The 20,852-nt window shown below is 39.7% G+C and overlaps 1 protein-coding gene across 6 annotated transcripts in view; it reads right to left on the reverse strand.

Moving 5' to 3' along the window:
- Positions 1-287: 287 nt before the first annotated feature.
- The window catches only part of LOC121389418 (b(0,+)-type amino acid transporter 1-like), a 58,419-nt gene continuing 37,854 nt past the window's right edge, over positions 288-20,852 (reverse strand). For all 6 annotated transcript variants that reach the window (XM_041521045.1, XM_041521043.1, XM_041521042.1 and 3 more), the window contains 11 exons: positions 19,082-19,183; positions 18,125-18,388; positions 14,762-14,887; positions 13,044-13,143; positions 10,101-10,145; positions 9,270-9,393; positions 7,517-7,620; positions 6,870-6,966; positions 5,339-5,488; positions 3,886-4,054; positions 288-1,634 (listed from right to left, as the gene is read on the reverse strand). In XM_041521045.1, coding sequence (XP_041376979.1) covers positions 1,564-1,634; positions 3,886-4,054; positions 5,339-5,488; positions 6,870-6,966; positions 7,517-7,620; positions 9,270-9,393; positions 10,101-10,145; positions 13,044-13,143; positions 14,762-14,887; positions 18,125-18,388; positions 19,082-19,183 — 1,352 coding nt within the window. In that variant the 3' untranslated portion in view covers positions 288-1,563. The remainder of the gene's footprint in view (positions 1,635-3,885; positions 4,055-5,338; positions 5,489-6,869; positions 6,967-7,516; positions 7,621-9,269; positions 9,394-10,100; positions 10,146-13,043; positions 13,144-14,761; positions 14,888-18,124; positions 18,389-19,081; positions 19,184-20,852) is intronic.

Raw genomic sequence — 20,852 nt, forward strand, 5'->3', positions numbered from 1 at the left:
ATTGAGCCTTGCGGAGCACTCACTCCGGGTTTGGAGTCGGCATCTGGATTAAAAATCCCATGCCTCGACTGGAATCCGAACCCAGTACCTACCAGCCTGTAGACCGATGGCCTAAACACGACGCCGGTCTTATTTGTAGGAAGCTACTTGCTTTTTTGTTTCAAAATGTTTAATTCAAACGCTGGCTAGTTCCGAATGGGAGCGAATAATGGAGAATTTTAAAATAGGAGGTGATACAGGAAGTGTAAATGTTATATTTATTTACGCATTTCCAACATGTATTGCTGTAAATGGATGTTTGAAAAATGAGAAAACGATCTACCTGAAAATTGAGCAAACACCCGTCATGCGCACAACTCATTTCCTAGTGACATGATAACACTTCGACGTATCAGGTAGGGGTTATCAGGTCAATAGGAGACACGGTTGCATGATAAATCAGTTTGTTTGTATGATAAATCAGTTTGCTACATGCTTCCATCACTTGGTTAAACTGTAAATATAATGCATATAGGCTGTGATATCGGTCTACCTCCACAACCGTCGAAGTCGTTGTGGGTGGGGTGGGGGTGGCGGGGGGGGGGGGGGGTAAGGGGACTACCGCAATTGTAAACCAAAATATGTCTGCAGATTTTTGTGATAAATATTGCATTCTTTTAAGGTGGTAATAAATCAAATACACTCGTTTCTCATTTTTACGAAACTTCTCACCAAACAAAAGTAATACCGGACACATGAATGAAGTTGAATCGTTTCGCAAAAATGATATCTAATGAAACTTAAATTGTAGTAGGCCCTGTAATGTACATGTATATACGTTTGCGTTGAAATATATATTGTTTGTGTTGCTGTCACAAATGCTGGCTGTATAAAATTGTGATAATATTATAAACTGCAGGTCTCCACACACAACACAACCAGTGGATGGGACCTTTAACTGGAAGAGGAAGGGGTTGGCGGTATTACGTTCTCACTACGATACATCCTCGTTTTGATAGCTTCCACTGTTAAGTATTGGTTTCAGGCCATTATTCCATGGCTTAAATACAGACACACAAAACAACACTCTGCATTTGTTCTTCCTTTCATTCTGTTGGTTTTTTTAAAAACTAAATTGAAAGACATTTTGTCTGATCACTTTCAAACTGGTTTCCATAAACTCTGCAATGGTCGTAAATCAAAGCAGACTGACAGAAACCGACGGGTCTACAAAATTAAAACAGGTTTCAACTTTTCCGATCTGTCCCCGATCTGATGCAGACCATTTGCGACGGACTTCCATAAAAAAATTCTTTGTTCTGCGTTGCATGAAACGTTTGCTCATGAGTATTGTCTCTAGTCATTCCTGCTCAACTGTTCTTGGTGGGTGTTTAAAAAAAAAAAAAAAACAACACATTTAGTTTTTTGTTTGTTTTTTGTTGTTGTTTTTACAAAATTCAGTAATACTGAATTTCCGTAATCCGGACAACTTTATAAAAATACACTTTCCAGATAAACGAGACTCTTCAGTTCACAGTCGTTAGCCTTAATACAAGTTGAAAACCCCCAGAAGAGATTTGTTTTTCATGATCTTTTCTCTTGGACAGCAGGGGGCACCACTTGTAAAAAAATCTGAATATATTTGGTTACGGTATCTGAAAATAAAAACATAATGAACAGCTTTAGGTGATGTAATATTTATAGAATTTGTTTTTAAGTTCTCAAATATTTACTTTAATATACTGAACAACAACAAAAAAAGATTTTCTTACATGTATATATATATATATATATATATATATATATATATATATATATATATATATATATATAGTCAAACCTGTCTTGAGCGGTCACACAAGGCAGTAAATTGACCGCTTAAGACAGGTGGCCGCTGATTAAAGGTTGCCACATATAGAGTTTGTTGTTGTTTCTTGTTTTACCGTATGCACTTCTAATTAACGGATGTGTGCTTCATAATTGACTATAAATCAACTTTTGACATGTCGTCACCTTCAGACAAAATGCAACTGGAATGTATTAAATTAACCGTTCTCAACAAATTTGTTTTCTTTTTCCATTTAATTATTTAATTCCTACTTCCTGTGGTGTATTGTCGTCATAAGTGAATCTACAAATGTCAGGCGTAGCCTGCTCAGAGGCAATTAGATGCATTCCCAGTCATACTTACTTAACTGATACACAGTAGAGATGTTGGGATTGAATGGGTACTAGTATTCCTGAAGGTGTGAATATCGGTTATTTGCTGCACCGTATCGCTGTTGTTAAAACATCCGTTTTATATAACAGAAAACATTTATTGTGGCTGCTTAATACAGGTATTTTAGCGATTTGGGATCCGACTTAAGTGGCCGCTTAAGGCAGGTGGCCACTGATTACAGGTGGCCCCTAGGACAGGTTTGACTGTGTATATATGTATATATATATATAGAGATATATTATGATAAAAATTAATTTGATAAATATACTGCCAAACTGGGCCTAAAATATTCACAACATATTGATAATTTTAAATTACACAAAAATTATTGGGATTAAAAAAATAATAATAATAATGATAATAATAATAAAATCCTTGACTCACATTTTAAAAAAAAAAAATAAAAAATAAAAAAAATAAAAAGTATTATGATACAAACTGAATATTTTCAAATAAATTGAATAACACTAAATTAATTTTTTTAAATTATATAATTTAGCACAGATTAACATGAGGTTTTTTTCCCCCATTCCATCCTTTGTTTAGGCCTAAAACAATTTGTTATGCCTAAAACAATTGGTGTGTCTTGGGGAACACGACCCTACCAGGATACTGAAAAGGCATGTCTCTTTTTCAGGAGGGTATCGGTTCATGCTCCCCCAAAAAACACATTGAAATCCTAAAAAAAAAATCTGTTTTTAACAGGGGAGGTTTTGACCCCCAAATTCCTAACACTCCCCCCCCCCCTCCCCCAACCCATCCTGCGCATGCACCTGGGAACAAATCTTTTTCTAATGATTAATGTTTGTAAGACTTTTTTTCTTTTAATAAATATGTAGGTGAAAAGAGTACATACAAAACATTTTATCTGTACAAACAGGAGAGAAAGTAGTGTTATCAAAAAGAAAAGGGAGGGAAGGGGGAGGGTGCTGACCTTCTTTACCTAATTATATTGGGCAAGTTTACGGAAACACTCATTTCTTTTTTTAGGCCTTACCAATATTCCAAGACAATTTTAAACTTTATTTGATGTCTGATGTATGTAGATCATTGACCGAGCTCTTGCCTGAGGTACAATGGGCCATAGGGTTGAATGTCTGCAGTGGACATCAAAACCCTTGGTATATGCTGTCATGTTTGTTTTTTGCTTTTCAATAGGCGAAGTCTATGCAGTTTCAGCTCTCACTCCAGGGGCCTAATTCACTAAACTCTCGCAACTTTGTGATCTCGCAGTGCAATGCTAAAAGATTTGCAAAGAGGATGCTTTGTTGTCTAGCAGAGCCAAAGAGATCTTTGTGAATTAGGCCTCTGATGTGTAAATACATGTCTGTCCATCATATTAGAATATGGAATTTCTATCAAACAGACAATGGGGAAAATACATACTCATCCAAAGTAAATAAACATGTAATTGACAGAGGAAACATGCATACCCATCCAGAATATATGGAATTTTAGGAAGGATATCTGGAGTTGGGGGTTCCTCAGTCTTTAGTGGTGAGGGGCTCATGCATTATTTTTATCTGTATTTATATTATCATCGTGACAACATTAATTAGTAAATGTCCATTTTCATCCTCTAGTCAGGAGTGTGGGGGGGTTGGGGTGATGGGGTATAGGTCTTCCTAGTTCACACGGGCCTGATTTCTATTAACCAAATATATGGAGAAAGAAAAAATACATACCCATCCAGTGTATATGGACTTTGTAATAGACGAATGGGAAATAGACGCAGAGTCCACTGGCAATAAACAGAAGCACATAGAGAAAGCCAATCTGAGGTTCCTGGGCTATCGGCATGATGATCAGATACAGTGACGCCAACACGACAATTATTGGGATTACTATGGGAACCTGAAATAGACAAAATACAGTGATGCCAACACAACAATTATTGGGATTACTATGGGAACCAGAAATAGACAAAATACAGTGACGCCAACACGACAATTATTGGGAATGCTATGGGAACCTGAAATAGACAAAATACAGTGATGCCAACACGACAATTATTGGGATTACTATGGGAACCTGAAATAGACAAAATACAGTGACGCCAACACGACAATTATTGGGAATGCTATGGGAACTTGAAATAGACAAAATACAGTGATGCCAACACGACAATTATTGGGATTACTATGGGAACCTGAAATAAACAAAATACAGTGATGTCAACACAACAATTATTGGGATTACTATGGGAACCTGAAATAGACAAAATACAGTGACGCCAACACGACAATTATCGGGATTACTATGGGAACCTGAAATAGACACAATACAGTGATGCCATCACGACAATTATTGGGATTACTATGGGAACCTGAAATAGACAAAATACAGTGATGCCAACAGACAATTATTGGGATTACTATGGGAACCTGAAATAAACAAAATACAGTGATGTCAACACGTCAGTTATTGGGATTACTATGGGAACCTGAAATAGACAAAATACAGTGATGCCAACACGACAATTATTGGGATTACTATGGGAACCTGAAATAGACACAATACAGTGATGCCAACAGACAATTATTGGGATTATTATGGGAACCTGAAATGGACAAAATACAGTGATGCCAACACAACAATTATTGGGATTATTATGGGAACCTGAAATAGACACAATACAGTGATGCCAACACGACAATTATGGAAAGATGAAATATAGAGAAAACATGGTGATACCAATACTACAATTACTGGGATTACTATGGGAACCTGAAAAGGATATTTTTATACATTTGAAGCCAACGCTACAATTATGGGAACTTGAAACACTACAACTATTACAATGGGAACCTGAGATAGAAAAAGTACAGTAACACCAGAACTACAATTATTGGGATTACTGTGGAAACTTAAAATAAAATAAATATTTCAACATTAAAGGTGTAGCTGGGGGGGGGGGGGGGGGGGGGGGGGGGGGAGAGAGATTGAGGAGGCTTTTAGTTCAGATGTGCCTTGTTCTCCGATTCTTCTTACTGTTCCTTCCCACAAGTTATTTTACACTAGGTAAGGCCTCGGTAGCCTATGTGGTGGTATTAAAAAAAATACTCACACCCATAACCAATTGTCACATTTGCATGTTGACACATAATTTAAAAATGGTTTCTTTGTGTGACAGCTTACCTTGTATGGTCTGGGCAGGTCGGGTTCTGTTCGGCGAAGGACCAGCAGGGCAACGGCAGTCAGACCATAGAAGATCCAGGCAGTGAAGCCAAACACACCAATCAAACTGCTCAGATCTGCCGGCAAAATCAAAATGGCTGCCATGATGGCCTGAAACAGAAAAATCATAATCAAGTTACTGAAGTCTGTTGGTAATGTCAAAATTGCTGCCAGAATTGATTGAAGTGCAACAAACTGTTATCAAATTACAAAATATTACTGCCACAAGCTCAAAATGGCCGCCATTACAACCTAAAGCATAAGAAAACATAATCAAGTTAAAAACGTCTGTTGATACAGTTAAAATAGCTGCCAGAATTGAATGAAATGCAACAAAATGTTATCAAATTACAGGAATCTGCTGCCCAAATATTAAAATAGCTGCCACAATAGACTAATCAATGTACAGTATTCAAATCATAATGGCCTGAAACAGTACTATTAAAACTTTAATACGTTCATGCTTAAATGACTTAACTGGTACAAAGGATGCATTTTGTATTAGCTATTTTTCTTTATTTTTCTCATTTAAGATTTATAAACTTATATAATATATATATTAAACTACATACAGCATACTCATTAAAAGGGTGGGATTTAGCCCGGTCGGTTGAGTGCTCGCTTGAGGTGCTTGCATTGCAGGATCGTACCACCTTGGTGGATCCATTCAACTGACTGGTTTTTCTCTCGTTCCAACCAGTACTCCAAAACTGATCAACGGCCGTGGTATGTCTTTTGCTGTCTGGGAAAGTGCATATAAAAGATCCCTTGCTGCATTTGGAAAAATGTAGTGTGTTTCCTCTGATGACTACATGTCAGACGTACCAAATGTTTGACATCCAATAGCCGATGATTAATTAATCGATCAATGTGCTCTAATGATGTCGTTAAACAAAACAAACTTTAACTGTTAACTCATTAAAAATAAAATACTATTCTGAGTATACTGATTACATAAACTATGTTAATTACTATTACCTGTGGATATAACAGAACCCAGTTGGAACTCATGTCCAGTTGACCTTTCATTCGACCAATCAAAACCTTACTTGCAAAATCATGCCAGTGATTTGAAAAGAATTTTAAAACATTCGGGATTATGCCGAGGGTATACGAAATGATTCGGGTGAATTACGAATTTACTAATTTCAATATAAGATTTTATATAAAATTTGTTTCAAGATGAAAAAAAACAACCCATGATGGTATAGCCATAAAATCTGTTTATACTAGTATACAATCCAAAGTTTATTACTGGACTTTTCCCCGTTTTTTAATGCTGAAATAGACCAACAAGTTCGCCTATTGTATAAATAGTCTTGCACGATATTTTTAGAATTTGTATGCTCCTGAATAACACTATAAAAGGCGAAGTGTAATTGGTCGATATTTAAATTGTTATTTATAGATGAAATGTCACCTGGACATGGGAGTCCAAGCAATGCTGTTAGATTTACTGGTAGACCAGCAGAACTAATTTGATTATACTCACAGTAAATATTAATGATGGTACTGGGGTACATCTCTTCACATCGATAAACGACAAAACCTGAACCAGGTGACCTTCTCTGGCTGCTGCATACGATAACCTGGAAAAAACATAATTAAAAGTTTTAATGTTGAACTCATTCTCTCACTGATTAAGCAATTATCTCCCTTTTTTTGGTAGTCATTCATTTGATGATGATTACCGGCCTCAGTTGAATGGATCCACTGAGGTGGTTTGATCCTGTGACGCAAGCACCTCAAGTGAGCACTCAACCGACAGCTAAATCAACCCTGTGACGTGTCGCTAAACAAATATTCATATCCATTTCTTTGATTGGTACAGGAATAACAGTTACAGATTGTATCCCTACCACCCGCCCCCAATTTGTTTTGTTTTTTAATTCAGTAGATACAACAGTGCTGTCATTCCTGTTGTTGTTAAAATGTTTAAAAGGTTTTTTAAATATAGAATACTTGTAAGTAAGTAATTAACATATACGTAGTTACCATTAGTAAAATGATGATAAAAATACAGAAATAACAAACAGAATTTTTTTTTTTTTTTTCAAAGTTATTGCCTTATCTGCACCTAGTTTATGATTCATGTGATATATTTAATTAAGTATGAAGAAAATAACAAAGTACACGTACCTGCCACTGGCAAAAAGCGATCCATTGGAAGACCCAAAACATGACATGACGACAAAAATTGGAATGATCCAAGACATAACACCAATTACCTTCCGTCCCCACATCTACAATGTAACACACCATTTTGTTAGATACACGGAGGTCTGCATACGACAGAGAGAGATATAAATAAATAACAGTTTTGTTAGAGAGAGAGAGAGAGAGACACAGAGAGAGAGAGAGAGAGAGAGAGAGAGAGAGAGAGAGAGAGAGAGAGAGAGAGAGAGAGAGAGAGAGAGAGAGACAGTTATAGAAAGAAAGAAATGTTTTATTTAATGACACACTCAACACATTTTATTTACGGTTATATGGCGTCAGACATATGGTTAAGGACCACACAGATTTTGAGAGGAAACCCGCTGTCACCACTACATGGGCTACTCTTCCGATTAGCAGTAAGGGATCTTTTATTTGCGCTTCCCACAGGCAGGATAGCACAAATCATGGCCTTTGTTGAACCAGTTATGGAGCACTGGTCAGTGCAAGTGGTTTACACCTACCCACTGAGCCTTGCGGTGCACTCACTCAGGGTTTGGAGTCAGATACAGTTATAGAGACAGATACATACAGAGAAGGGTGGGATGGAGGTGGTGGTGAGTAAAATATATGTATTTATACACACCAAAATGCACAAACACATATACATGTATGTATATACATGCACATACATGCACACGTGTATACACAAACATACATACACACACACATGATAGTCAGAGACATGTTTTTCAGGCCAAATATTTAGTGCTGTATTTTGTGGATAATCAATTTTTAAAAGTCTTTAAATGGGGTACTTCAAATTGGGTGGGGTGGGTGTCACAGGACCCGTCACCCCCCCTGGATCACCAAATTGTGCTGATCACAGCGTAACAAAAGTGAGTACTCAATGGAAGGAAATGATTTATTTAACGATGCACTCAACACATTTTATTTACGGTTATATGGTGTCAGACATATGGTTAAGGACCACACAGATATTAAGAGAGGAAATCCACTGTCGCCACTTCATGGGCTACTCTTTTCGATTAGCAGCAAGGGCTATATGCACCATCCCACAGACAGGATAGTACATACCATGGCCTTTGTTACACCAGTTGTGAAGCACCGAACACGCATCAAGCAAACGCTTTACCACTGGGCAACGTCCCACCCCAACGCGTACTCAATGGAAACATACACATACTAATCGCAATCTTAGCCCAAATTGGTATGGTAGAAGGCAAGATTTTGTGAACAGATTGTACAAGTATATACAAACCATCTCGAGTTGTTTCACCATAATATTGAAATTAAAAGAAAGGAATATGTAATGGTCACAGCTACCGTATGGTACTGGCGATGACGATGATAACAATGATCGAACTTGCAACACATTTGTTATATTATTTATCATGATAATTTAGAAAATAAACAATGGGTGGGAGGGGGGTACCAGTTTATAATCCATTTGTTCATAACTCCATCAATTTACTTAAAGTGTCAGGGTGTAAAAAATAATTATTAGTTCAATGACAACTGCATGAAATAAAATTAATTTATTCAAAACAGTCAGCAGATGTGAATCCAAAAGTGTGTGGGTGGGGGGCGGGGGGGGGGGGGGTAAGGAGAGATGATCTTTTGACTAGTTGGTTTATGTGTCCTTTTTCCTGTTGGTCACCCCTCCCCTGGTCACGTCATTAATTATAATTAAAACCAGTATAACAAGTGCACTTACCATGGCCACAGCCTCTGATAAAAGCATTTCCTCTTTGGAGATGACGCTGAAGTAGCCGATGTTGACGAGGAGATAGCAGATGGTGGTCAGGGGAATTCCGATTAATATGGCTAGCGGGAGATTCCTGTCAACCAAAAATGTTGAAATATCTACACAGACACATAATATACTAGTACAGTAAAAGAGAAATTTACGAAATATTAGTTTAATTTATTTGTTTAATTATACTTTTAAATAATTTTTTTTTTTTTTTTTTTAACTTTGATTTTGGGTTTTGGGGTTACTTTGTTGGGTTTTTTATCTTGCTTTTTTGTGGTGCATGTGTGCGTGTGTTGTTATTTAGGGGGGGTTGCTTTTGTTTCAATACAAGTATGACCATATTTTTTTTAAATAATAATGTATGTAGTCATTAGATTAATTTACTACGGAGGACTACATCTTTAAAAAAATTATAATAATAAAAATAGAAGAAAAAAAAAGAGAAAAAAAAAGAGAAAAAAAAAGAGAAAAACAAACAAGGGACACCCAAACTATTTCAAAGTACTCCTGCATGTATGCAGTCGAACTTTAAAAACACCCAGCTAACCACAATATTATATCTCCCCTCGCCTCCCTTAAAGAGAAATTAATTCATTATATATTATTCGTTAAAAACAGTGAAATTTCGGGACACTAGTGCATGGACAGTATAGCAAAATAAGAAACTGCTCCCAGCTTACGGTTAGCAACATGTATTTTTAATGAAAACATAGCGTAATCCATCGTATTCCCCATGGTATTCCCCATGGAGCGTTAGGTAACTGGTGAATGGCCAAAATTACAGCAACAAACCTTTTGACATTCTTTAGCTCCTCTGTGACAAAGTTGAGATTATTCCTGGAAATAAACAATTAAAAATATAATTACGAGCGATCCGTAATTCCCTGTGCATTGTCTGCTACACCGATATGTAGTATAGTTTTATGATGTTAGCCTCAGACTACCTACCAACTGTCATGACTGAGTTGGCCAACTCGACAGTTGCGTTGTAATTTCCACCAGTCCCAATCTACGACGGGTGCGCTAAGATAAACAACTAATCGATCATAGGAGTTTTATACGACGAGATTCGATTTGTAAGAATTCTCAGACTAGCAACTGAACAATCGTAGTCGAGAGATCGGCGAGTTGGCCACCTTCGGCGTGACATTTCGTAGTTTAAACCTAGCATTACGAGTATTATGCAGTTTTAGGGCCGTTTTCAATGTGCACGGTTTTGTATGCGACGCAAAGTGCGGAATGTCGAAAACGGACGCATACCGCGTCTTTTATAGGGAAACACTGCTATTGATAACCATAGAATGACCGCAATGCGTCATAAACCACGCACGTGGAAAACGGCCCTTAATGATTAAAAAGTGCAGGCCTACTTTAATTATTTCCATTTGTTCGGCCTACTTTTTTATTTCCATTTTATTATTTCCATTAACTTTCAACTGATCCCGAGCAGTCGTAACGCTACGACCGTGGTAGGTAGGCTAGCTATACAGTTAAGGCGACCCTACACGATACGAATGTCAGTTATTCTCGTACGAGGTCTTTACGATGCCGACAGTAGCTGCTTACGACAGTTGTAACTTTTAGCGGGGTCCAGATCGCCATCGTTTGCAGCAATGTCATACGCAGGGGGAGGGGTAGCTTGGACAGTCATTCCACACTCACCGGAAATATACGAAATATACGGTCGTGTTTTGGTCTAGCAGAAGTCCTCATATTGCCTAGCTACGAGACAGAAATCGCTTCAGTGAGTTGAGCAGTTATTCAAGATTGGTGTCCGTTCTGAGATACGAACGCAGTACCAGTCACTGTCAAATGGGCTGGCGTAACAACTGTGTCATGGAGACCATTCCATTCCAATATTTATTTACATGCTCCTATACCTCTAGAGTTTCGAGTATCTCTCATGGAGACCAGTCAATATTTATTTACATGCTCCTATACCACTAGGGATCCGAACCCAGTACCTACCAGCCTGTAGACCGATGGCCTAACCACGACACCACCGAGGCCGGTACATGCAAAGAGGATGCTTTGTTGTCTAGCAGAGCCTAAGTGGGAATGGAATGGGAAACTCTATTAACGTGCCCCTATCCACAAGGGTTCAGGCACGCCCGCCCCGGATTCCGCCTCTGACTTCGCCAGTGACCGACTCCGGGGCGGGAGGGAGCCTAAGTGACCTTTTTGTGAATTAGGTCTCAGGTATATAGCGCAATAGCATTTAATTTAATTTTCCAATTAAGATTCAAGTACGCTGTCCAGGACAATGGGCATGTGGTTAATGAAGGAGAAGTCGGTATGGCGGCCTTATTCCTCGTCTCCAGTGAATCGTTAAGATTCGCTTTAGTTCACGAACGGCTTAACCATTACGTCCCCTCCCGCCCCGGAATCGACAACTGGCGATGTCAGAGGCTGAATCCGGGGTGGGCGTGCCTGAACCCTCGTGGATAGGGGCACGTAAATATAGTTACCCATACCCATACCATTACGTCACCGAGGCCGGAGTAACCGCTTTTTTAATGACCTAGTACACTACACTTGACATTTCCACCGACATTTCTTTATAAACGTAATAACCCGTCCTAATTAGTGTTACGGCCAGCCAGTATTATGTGGAACAACAATAACAGGCGGATTGTGGCACTGAGAAAAACGGTGAAGGTCAGATCCAACGTATTCTATCTTTGGATGGCTTCCAACCCAATCCCCTATCATATAGTGAATAGAAGTTCAGGTTTGTTTTGTTTAACGACACTAATAGAGCAAATTGGTTTATTAATCATCGACTATTGTAATTCGTAGGCTAATTTTGTAATTTTGACATAGTCGTAGAGAGGAAACCTGCTACATTTTGCCATAAGGAGCAAGGAATATTTTATATGTACCATGCCACAGACTGGAAGGCACATGCACTGGCTGGAACGAGAAATAGCCCAAATGGCCCAGCGACGGGGATCGATCCCAAAAGCAATAGATGATACTTTTCTATACTTTTGGTGTCTGTCTCTGTGTCTCTGTCTCTGTGTCTCTGTCTCTCTCTCTGTCTCTCTCTCTGTCTCTCTCTCTCTCTCTCTCTCTCTCTCTCTCTCTCTCTCTCTCTCTCTGTCGACGCGCAAGCTGACCCAAGATCAAGTCAGAGTTCAGCGCTTCGGGGAAAATCAAATGGCCATGTGGGACCCAATCAAATAGCTCGCGAACGTTAGCGAAACGTTTGCTGGCTGAACATGAAGCTGGCCCCCGTTTTACGAAGCGACATTAGCGCTAAGATTACCTTAAGTGCAAACAGTAACATTGGCGTAGCCATTATTTTATACTGGGGGAGGCTAACTCATATTGGAGGTTGGGGGGCAACCCACAATGTGTGTGTATGATTTTTAAAATTTAATAGTTTTTTTTAAAGGCGTAAATGGTTTGATTGGGGGCATGGCCCCAGTGCAACCCCCCCCCCCCCCCCCACGTCAATGTAGCAATGCACTTGAGATGATCTTAACAGTACGGTTGCTTCGTAAAACGGGGCCTCGAAATATATTTTGATTTGCATAAATTGATTAGATGTGCCCGACTGTGTAAACATGTGACCCTCTAGTATGCTTCCAGCACCCCTTTTATTGATAACACCAATTATATGCATGCCCTCCCATTATGCAATCTGCGTGGGCATTATAGTCACACACATCTGCGGAGTGGAGGATGGCGAATAGGGGGATTATGGTCTACAATTAATGAAAACAACTTCACCATCCATCATATGCCCACAGGCCGTTGTAGAAGGCCATGGCCCAATAGGTAGGATTTTCCTTGGTGTCCTCGAACCCTTCTGAGATATACGCCACACTTCCTGGGGGGAAATAAAAACATATTTTATTTTATTTTAAATCGAAATAAATAAAATTCAGATTCCAAACAACGGAAACATTCTTTGAATGCTTATCTGACATAATAACGTGATTGTCTTACTCTTTTTTCTTCTTTTTTTCTGGGGGAGGGGTTACAATAAAGCAATAAACAACAATAATACAAAAAATTCTTTATAATGTACTTGATTCATAGATCGTTGCGAACACAATTCGGAACTCCTCGGCCGATTCCGTTTATCACACCTCTTAGTGTGATATCCCAAATACTCTGCCGGTCGAGAGCTAGTCGCACATTTGGACAGTTATAATCGCTCTCAGCCATCAGAGACAAGTTCAAACAACCCTGTGACGAAAACAGCACCTCCTTTCAATAATATTTCGGTTAAATACGTAGGTGCTATCGGGTTTCTTCCTGTAATGTTGTATCACTATTGGTGATTAATATGTGGAATATTTGTTTATCAGCGAACTCGAAAATGAACAATATAAAATTTAACGTCAAACATAGGATTATTGTTTTATTAGAGCCATACGCGTTCCAATTTTGAAGTGCCCCGAAAACTCCAGTGCTTATCAAATATTATGCATTTGTTCAACGTTTTACTCCGAGACATACTATCCTGGACCCATATTCACAAAATATCGTAAGCCTAGTTTTACACGTAAGCGTAAATCTACGACTGAAGAGCTATTCACGAAACATTGTAAACGTAAGTTACGTGTAAAGTTGGACGTAAATATAAGAGTGCCTCCGGTTGCAACTAACGCTGCACGTAAGTTGTGTACATATAATAAATCAAGCACGATCGCCGTTATTTACTATTATTTACGAAAACTAGCAGCATATCCAATAAATGAAGCAGTAGCGATGGCGAACACCCACGGATTGAACATATTTTTGTTGGTGATCGAACGGACGTTTTCGACTCGGCCAATTTCTCCTGAGTTATCTTTTCCTTTTTCGGAAATGTTCTCAAGTTCGTACCAAAACGCGGATACCCACCAATACCAAAATGCCATGGTTCACTGCTCGCGATGTTATTGTTAGCAGACGAGAAACAAAATTGCGTTTTGCGCATTTGTTATTTACCCAGTAGCCATCGTTTCTAATGTGTTTTTATTAATTACTCCAGTGAGAGTGTTAAATCGTAGATTTACCTCCAACTAAGTTACGTTTATATTTACGACCATCTTTGAGAATAAGGTGCTTCTTGCACGTAAACTTAAATCTACGGCAGACGTAAGTGCTAGTCGTAGACGTAAATTTACACTTTTTTGTGAATATGGGTCCTGGTCAGTTTGATGTTTCTGTGGAAGATTGCCATATAGATAATGCACGTTAGAGTACTTTTGTACAGGCCACCGTAAGTGCTCTCTAGCACACACTCCTTGGATACTGAAAGTGCCCTTTTAAAACTTTGAACCCCTACCTAGAAAACTTTTGCGTCCGTCCGTCCAATAATCACATTCATTTAAATGTTCGGCTCTAAAACCCATGCAGTTTTACACCCCGAACACGCTTTAAGAGGTTCGATACCGAACAATCCGTAATCGGACGAAGTGTTCCGATCACTCACGAAGAGGTCCGAATTGTCTTACCTGCCGCCATCATGTAGATCCCTCCTACTGTAATGATGACGATGACCAGAAGTTTACTGGCCGTCAAAAACGTCTGCACTTTGGTCGCAGCTTTAACACTCCAGCAGTTGATGAACGTAATGACAACTAATCAATAAATAAAACAAAACAAATATTTAGGTGCAAAGACTGTTACCAGACCATGGGTGAAAAACAAAAATTGAGGGCAGTGGTTGATTACTCCTCTGGTTTAGATTATGGGGAGCCATTTAAGACATATTGTCATATTGGGCACTGATATTTTATTATTTTGTTGTCCTTTTTAAAAAATTCACTTGCGTGTCGATTTTAACCTCGCGCTTCAATGTTTTTATTTATTTATTTATTTAAATCAAATTCCCCGCGGTATCTACAATGTCAGCTCCATCTATATCAGAAATGATGCTGCGCCGTCTTAAACAATAATATTTTGACGCACCTTGTGGGTCCAAATTAGGTCATTTAGGGACAAAGTCGGAAGTCATAAAAGTTGCCTTGGCTATATGACAAAAAAGTATAGCATTCTGGGTACCAAGGCAACTGAGAAGGGACCAGTGCAGATGAGGAGTAGCCCGAGTATTCTGACGGTAAGAGAGCTAGACAGACATTTCGACAGTTCTCCAACCGTCAAAGAGCATCTAGATTGGTAGGCTGAGATTGCGCAACATTGATATAGATTGGTTTCTGAAGCTTAGACAGCGTGATAAATGTCCAAATATTCGTTTAGCCCTCAAACCGACAGAGTACTTGGGTTAAGAAAAACACCAAAATACACAACACAATAAAAAATAAAAAAGAACCTGCACATCGCCGCGTGAATTCTGTAACTTTGGTCTAATCAGAGACCAACATTTTTTGGTGATGGGGGGGGGGGGGGGGGGGGGGGGGGGCGGCAAAAAGAGTCTGAGGTGAGGGGTGGGAAGGCGGAGTGATAGATTTCTCGTTCCATCCAGTGCACAACGACTGGTACATCAAAGGCCGCGGTATGTGTTATTCTGTCTGTGGGATGGTGCATACAACTATAAATGAAATGTGTTAAATGCGTCGTTAAATAAACATTTCCTTTCCGGAGTGATAGCTCCTCTTAAATGACGAGGTCTGCTGTTTCTCAGAGAACAAGATAAACTCATCGAAGGTCATTCATTTCAGCTTATTATCGTCCTCATAGCCAGTTAAGGGTCAAGTACGCTGTCCTGGAAACACACCTTGTCTGACTATGTTAATGATTTAAACGGTGCATAATTATATATCTGAAATATCAGCCTTGTGGCAGTGTCACTGGGTTAGACAAAACGTGCAAAAAATTATTTATCTAATAAATATTACATACTGGAAGGAAGAAAGGAAGGAAATGTTTTATTAAACAACGCACTCAAAACATTTTATTTATGGTTATATGACGTTGGACATATGGTTAAGGACCACACAGATATTGAGGGAGGAAACCCGCTGTCGCCACTTCATTTATATGCGCCATCCCATAAACAGGATAGCACATGCCACGGCCTTTGATGTACCAGTCGTGGTGCAGTGCGGGAGCGAGAAATATTAAATACTGGATGCATCCACTTCTACTCGAGCTACCGTACGATGAAATTGTATTCAGCGAACGTGGAGATTTCTCCGCCCCCCCCCCCCCCCCCCCACACACACACACACCTAAGGGCCGTGTTGCGAGAGCTTGGGCGCCTGTCCAAGTACCCCAAGAGCACAATGGGAGTTAGGCTGTCGTTACGCTTGTATATGGCGACGACGAACCGAAAAGAGAGGAGTAGGAGAGGCGACCCATGGCTACCCAGGGGGTACCTAACCCGGACGGTTCAACCTGCTCCTAAGAAGAAGGCGAGACCGACAAGGGCGGCTCGGGGCGGGGGGGCAAAGCCGGTGGCTCAACCATCGGGGGCGGTCCCGTTTGCGTCGCCGCTCCCATCTACTCGATTGCAGCCCATGCCAGGAGCGGCCCAGGGGGAACCAAAGCTGTCAGCTCCACTGACAATGGCGGTCCCATCTGTTGCACCGACGCTGATGGAGACTGGCCATGTGGTTATCACGGACTCACCGACCAGTCCACCGGCGCCTCCAACATTTGTTGTTGCGCCAGCAGCGGTCCAACGAAAACCCAAGAGGAGGAAGGTCTCGACGGTCACCTACCCTAAATATCCTAACCCACCGCAATGGAACATCGTTTGTGACAAGCTGCCAGCAAGATAACGGGGCGCAATCCAGGGAGATTTCACCAGGTCTTCCTAGATCAATGGACCGTGGAGAGAATCGTCATGGCGCCAACTTCCATCAGGACAAGGAAGTACCAGATCCAAGGGGCGAACCACTCTGACAAACTCTACGTGACAGCTGAGCGGGACGGGCTGTTCAGACAAGGACTCATCATGTCATCCATGGACAACGCAGTCATCCATCACGTTTTAAAGATGGTATTACAAGGCGACTACCTTGGAATCATGAAGAACTGTTATTACGACCTCACTGAATTTCTTCCGAAATTAAAGTTTGAACAGCCCATCAACTCGCCATGAGTCCCGCTGCGCAACCTTAACCTCGGACAGGTAACGTCCGTTTTTTTGACTTATTGCACTTTTAAAATGTTGGCCGTGGTTCAAAATTTTATTTTTATTTTTGTATAAATAGTCCAACGCACTTTACTTTGGCAGCCTGTCAAAATTGCTCAAATCACCTCAAAACCTTTTAGGCCAAGCACTTTTATTTTTAGAATTAAAATTTTGTCCAGACATAGTCGAATACAGCTCTTTTTGGCTTTAGGTCCCTTGACCTAACTTCTAAATTTTATTCCAAATTCCACCCACCTCAAACTTGCCCCTCCCCTCCTGGCCTGGCCAGTGACAGGCGTGCGTGAAGCTTCGGTGGCATACACACGCGTAAAAAATTGACCTCACCTGACCTGATGGATGCATTGAGTTAGTAGTTCAGAATAGCAGTATACTAGTACTTGCAATAGTTTCAAACCGCACCAACACATTATGACCAGTTGTTATTGTAAAGATGCAACTGGTGTATATCAAAAGCCATGCTAATGATGCATTGTCTGTGAGGATGGACATATTATAAACGTCCCCTTGTTGATATAGGTAAGAATAGTCTAGCTGGTTTCTTATCTCATCGTCATCCGCAATAATCATTATAGAGACATAAAAGATGATATTAGTGTGTGTGTGTGTGTGTGTGTGTGTGGGGGGGGGGTGATGGCTTCTATGCTTTCCCCCTCTCCCAACCTCTGTCTACGTCAGTGCTTTCTGAAGATCTGCGATTCTGTATGTACTTTTAATGTCAACTAAGTTGCGTCAAATATTATCAATATAATTTTCTTACTCAGGGCTAGCATCGTGGCTATTTTTTTCGTTGACAGTGGCGCCTCACACTGGCCATAAAACGGCTGCGTGGCGTAGGTGCCAAGACTGAGGGCCATCACCGCGAACTGGGCGGGGCGTATAATGAACACGCCCAGCCAATCGAAGAGGAACGTGGGCACAGGACCCCACACCTTGTGCATTGGTCCGAACACGTACATCAAGTACGCATGCTCACCGCCCGATTTTGGAATGGCTGTTCCTAGTTCTGCGTACACCAGAGCGCCTGAAAGTATTTAACGATTGGATTTAATATTATTTGTAATATACTCAACAATAATAGAACCAATAACAACGACAACAACAGAAAACACCGAACAACAAAAAAAACATCTCCCAAACAACAACACCGAAGCAGAATATTTTAATATACATGTATATTTTTTATAACATTAATTAGGTACGTAGACAGTCAACATGGGACTACAACTGTTCACAAGACATTGCTAATTTTAACAGACACAAAAACTAATGGCATTCAAACTGAATAATTGTAAAGAAATTAATCTAAATTAACATTTGCGTGTCTTTTGTTGTTCTCTATATATTAATAATATATAGTAGATTCCTTAGTATCAATTATAAATAATTAAAATTATCTTCCATAAATATCGCATATGGTCTTAGGAATTTGGTAGGCGTGGAATTTGAATGTAAGTATTCCAAGTGTAGTAGATGATACACGGGTCCTTCTGGATGGGGGGGGGGGGGGGGGGGGGGGGGACAGGTGAGAGATTCCTCGGGTGTCGTCCAAAACTTACTTAATAGCATTGACTTTATAAAAATTATGAAATTCTTTGGATCTTGGGAATGCAAAATACATGTATATTATGCACAGTTTATAAAAAAATAAATAAACATTTTAAAAAGTATTATTTTGTTTATTAAAATTATATATGCAAAAATAATGAATATTTACCGAACATGGCCAATATGCCACATGCTCCCCAAATGACCAAACTCATAGCGACGGAGCCAGCGCCTACTAGTACTCCTTTTGGTGATACGAAAATACCAGAACCTGTAAATACAAATACGTTATAAACATAGGCCTACATTGGAAAGGTGCACTCAACACGTTTACTTACATTTGGGATAGTACACACTTTCAACTTTGTTACACCAGTTGTGGAGCACTGACTGGAACGAGAAATGGCCCAATAGGCCCACTACATCGACGGAGACTGAATTTAGACCGACCGTGCATCAGCCCCAAGTTCAGCCACCGAACGTTTCGCTAACGTTCGCGAACTATTTGATTGGTTATCGACGTTGCAATTTGGTTTACCGTGAAGGGCATAAACCAATCTTGCGGACGTTTGGTTGTTGTTTTTTCTGCTCGGTCTGGCTGAACTCCGGTGAACGTTTTACCACTGGGCTACATCCCTCCCTGCAACATCAGTGAATGCTATGGTTAGTATAGGCATATGAATAGACTTTAAGTCAAGTCTGTTTAGTAGTTCCATTTTAATATAGGACCCTTTACGTCATTTGCATGACTTTTGTTCACCTAATAAAAATAAAAAACAATTTATTATTTAAAGTCACCGACTCTAGATCCTGGGATATGTGCTGTTTCTGTTTCGTATAAAACGTACTTTGAACTCCTACAAACATCTGGGTAACCAACAATACATTAGATTTGACGAAATCGAGTAATTTTAGAAGCAATGGTTAAACATAAAGTATAGGCCTGATTCAATGAGGAATAAACTGTAACAGCCAAAATATTTTTGTAGGTGAGTGCCTTTAATACGGAATATCATATATGAATAATAGTATGTCATTCTTTCATACCAGTTCGCTTTTCTGAACAAAATTTCGTTTTCGCGATAATGACTTCATGAAGGCAGATCACATCTGAGTTATTTAGTAGGACTTCGTATTGAAAAAAAAGTCAAGATTTGACGTTAACTGTGAAAATACACATTTGTTAAAGTTAAATAGCTGTGTTTGTGTTGCACACTAGTAACATATATATATATATATATATATATATATATATATATATATATATATATATATATATATATATATATATATATATATATATATATACAAATGTATGTATATATTAGCGATACCGAGCAAGCCTACCAACTGCCAGTTGGCTAACTTTCTGCTGTCTCGACTTCTACGACTGTCCATTTGATATTCTGAGCGCTCTTACGACTCGACTCTCGTTGTATTACGCATTAAGCTATGATCCCATAGAGCCTGCGTTGGTATACGATGGGCTACGATGGCCCAAACATACGATGGTCCACAATGGTAGACAATAAAATATTATGCTATTGCAATCATACGACGACGCACGTCATCGTATGACCATCGTACGATGACGAGCGTCATCGTATGATATAGCTTCAGATGGTAGCCGAGGTAAGCCGAGGTAACCCGAAAAAGTCGTAGATCGTACGACGTGGCGCGAACATCCTGCGATTGGCCCACGAATGTCTCACGTGGTCGTACAACATCGTACGACGGTCTACGATGTCTCGAGTCATAACAGTATGGTATATATAATTCAGTTCATTTCCACTTTCAGTTCAGTACACAACTATTTGAACATGGGTCCAAAAGGTGGTAAGAGCAAGAGCAATGGCAATGGCAAGGATAACGGGAGGCAGCCGGCACCTGTTGTGGAGAAGAGCCAGAATAACAAGACCTGATGCAGCAGGAAGAGGCAG

This window comes from Gigantopelta aegis, chromosome 14 (genome assembly GCF_016097555.1).
Source record: "Gigantopelta aegis isolate Gae_Host chromosome 14, Gae_host_genome, whole genome shotgun sequence".
NCBI classification, from domain to species: domain Eukaryota; kingdom Metazoa; phylum Mollusca; class Gastropoda; order Neomphalida; family Peltospiridae; genus Gigantopelta; species Gigantopelta aegis.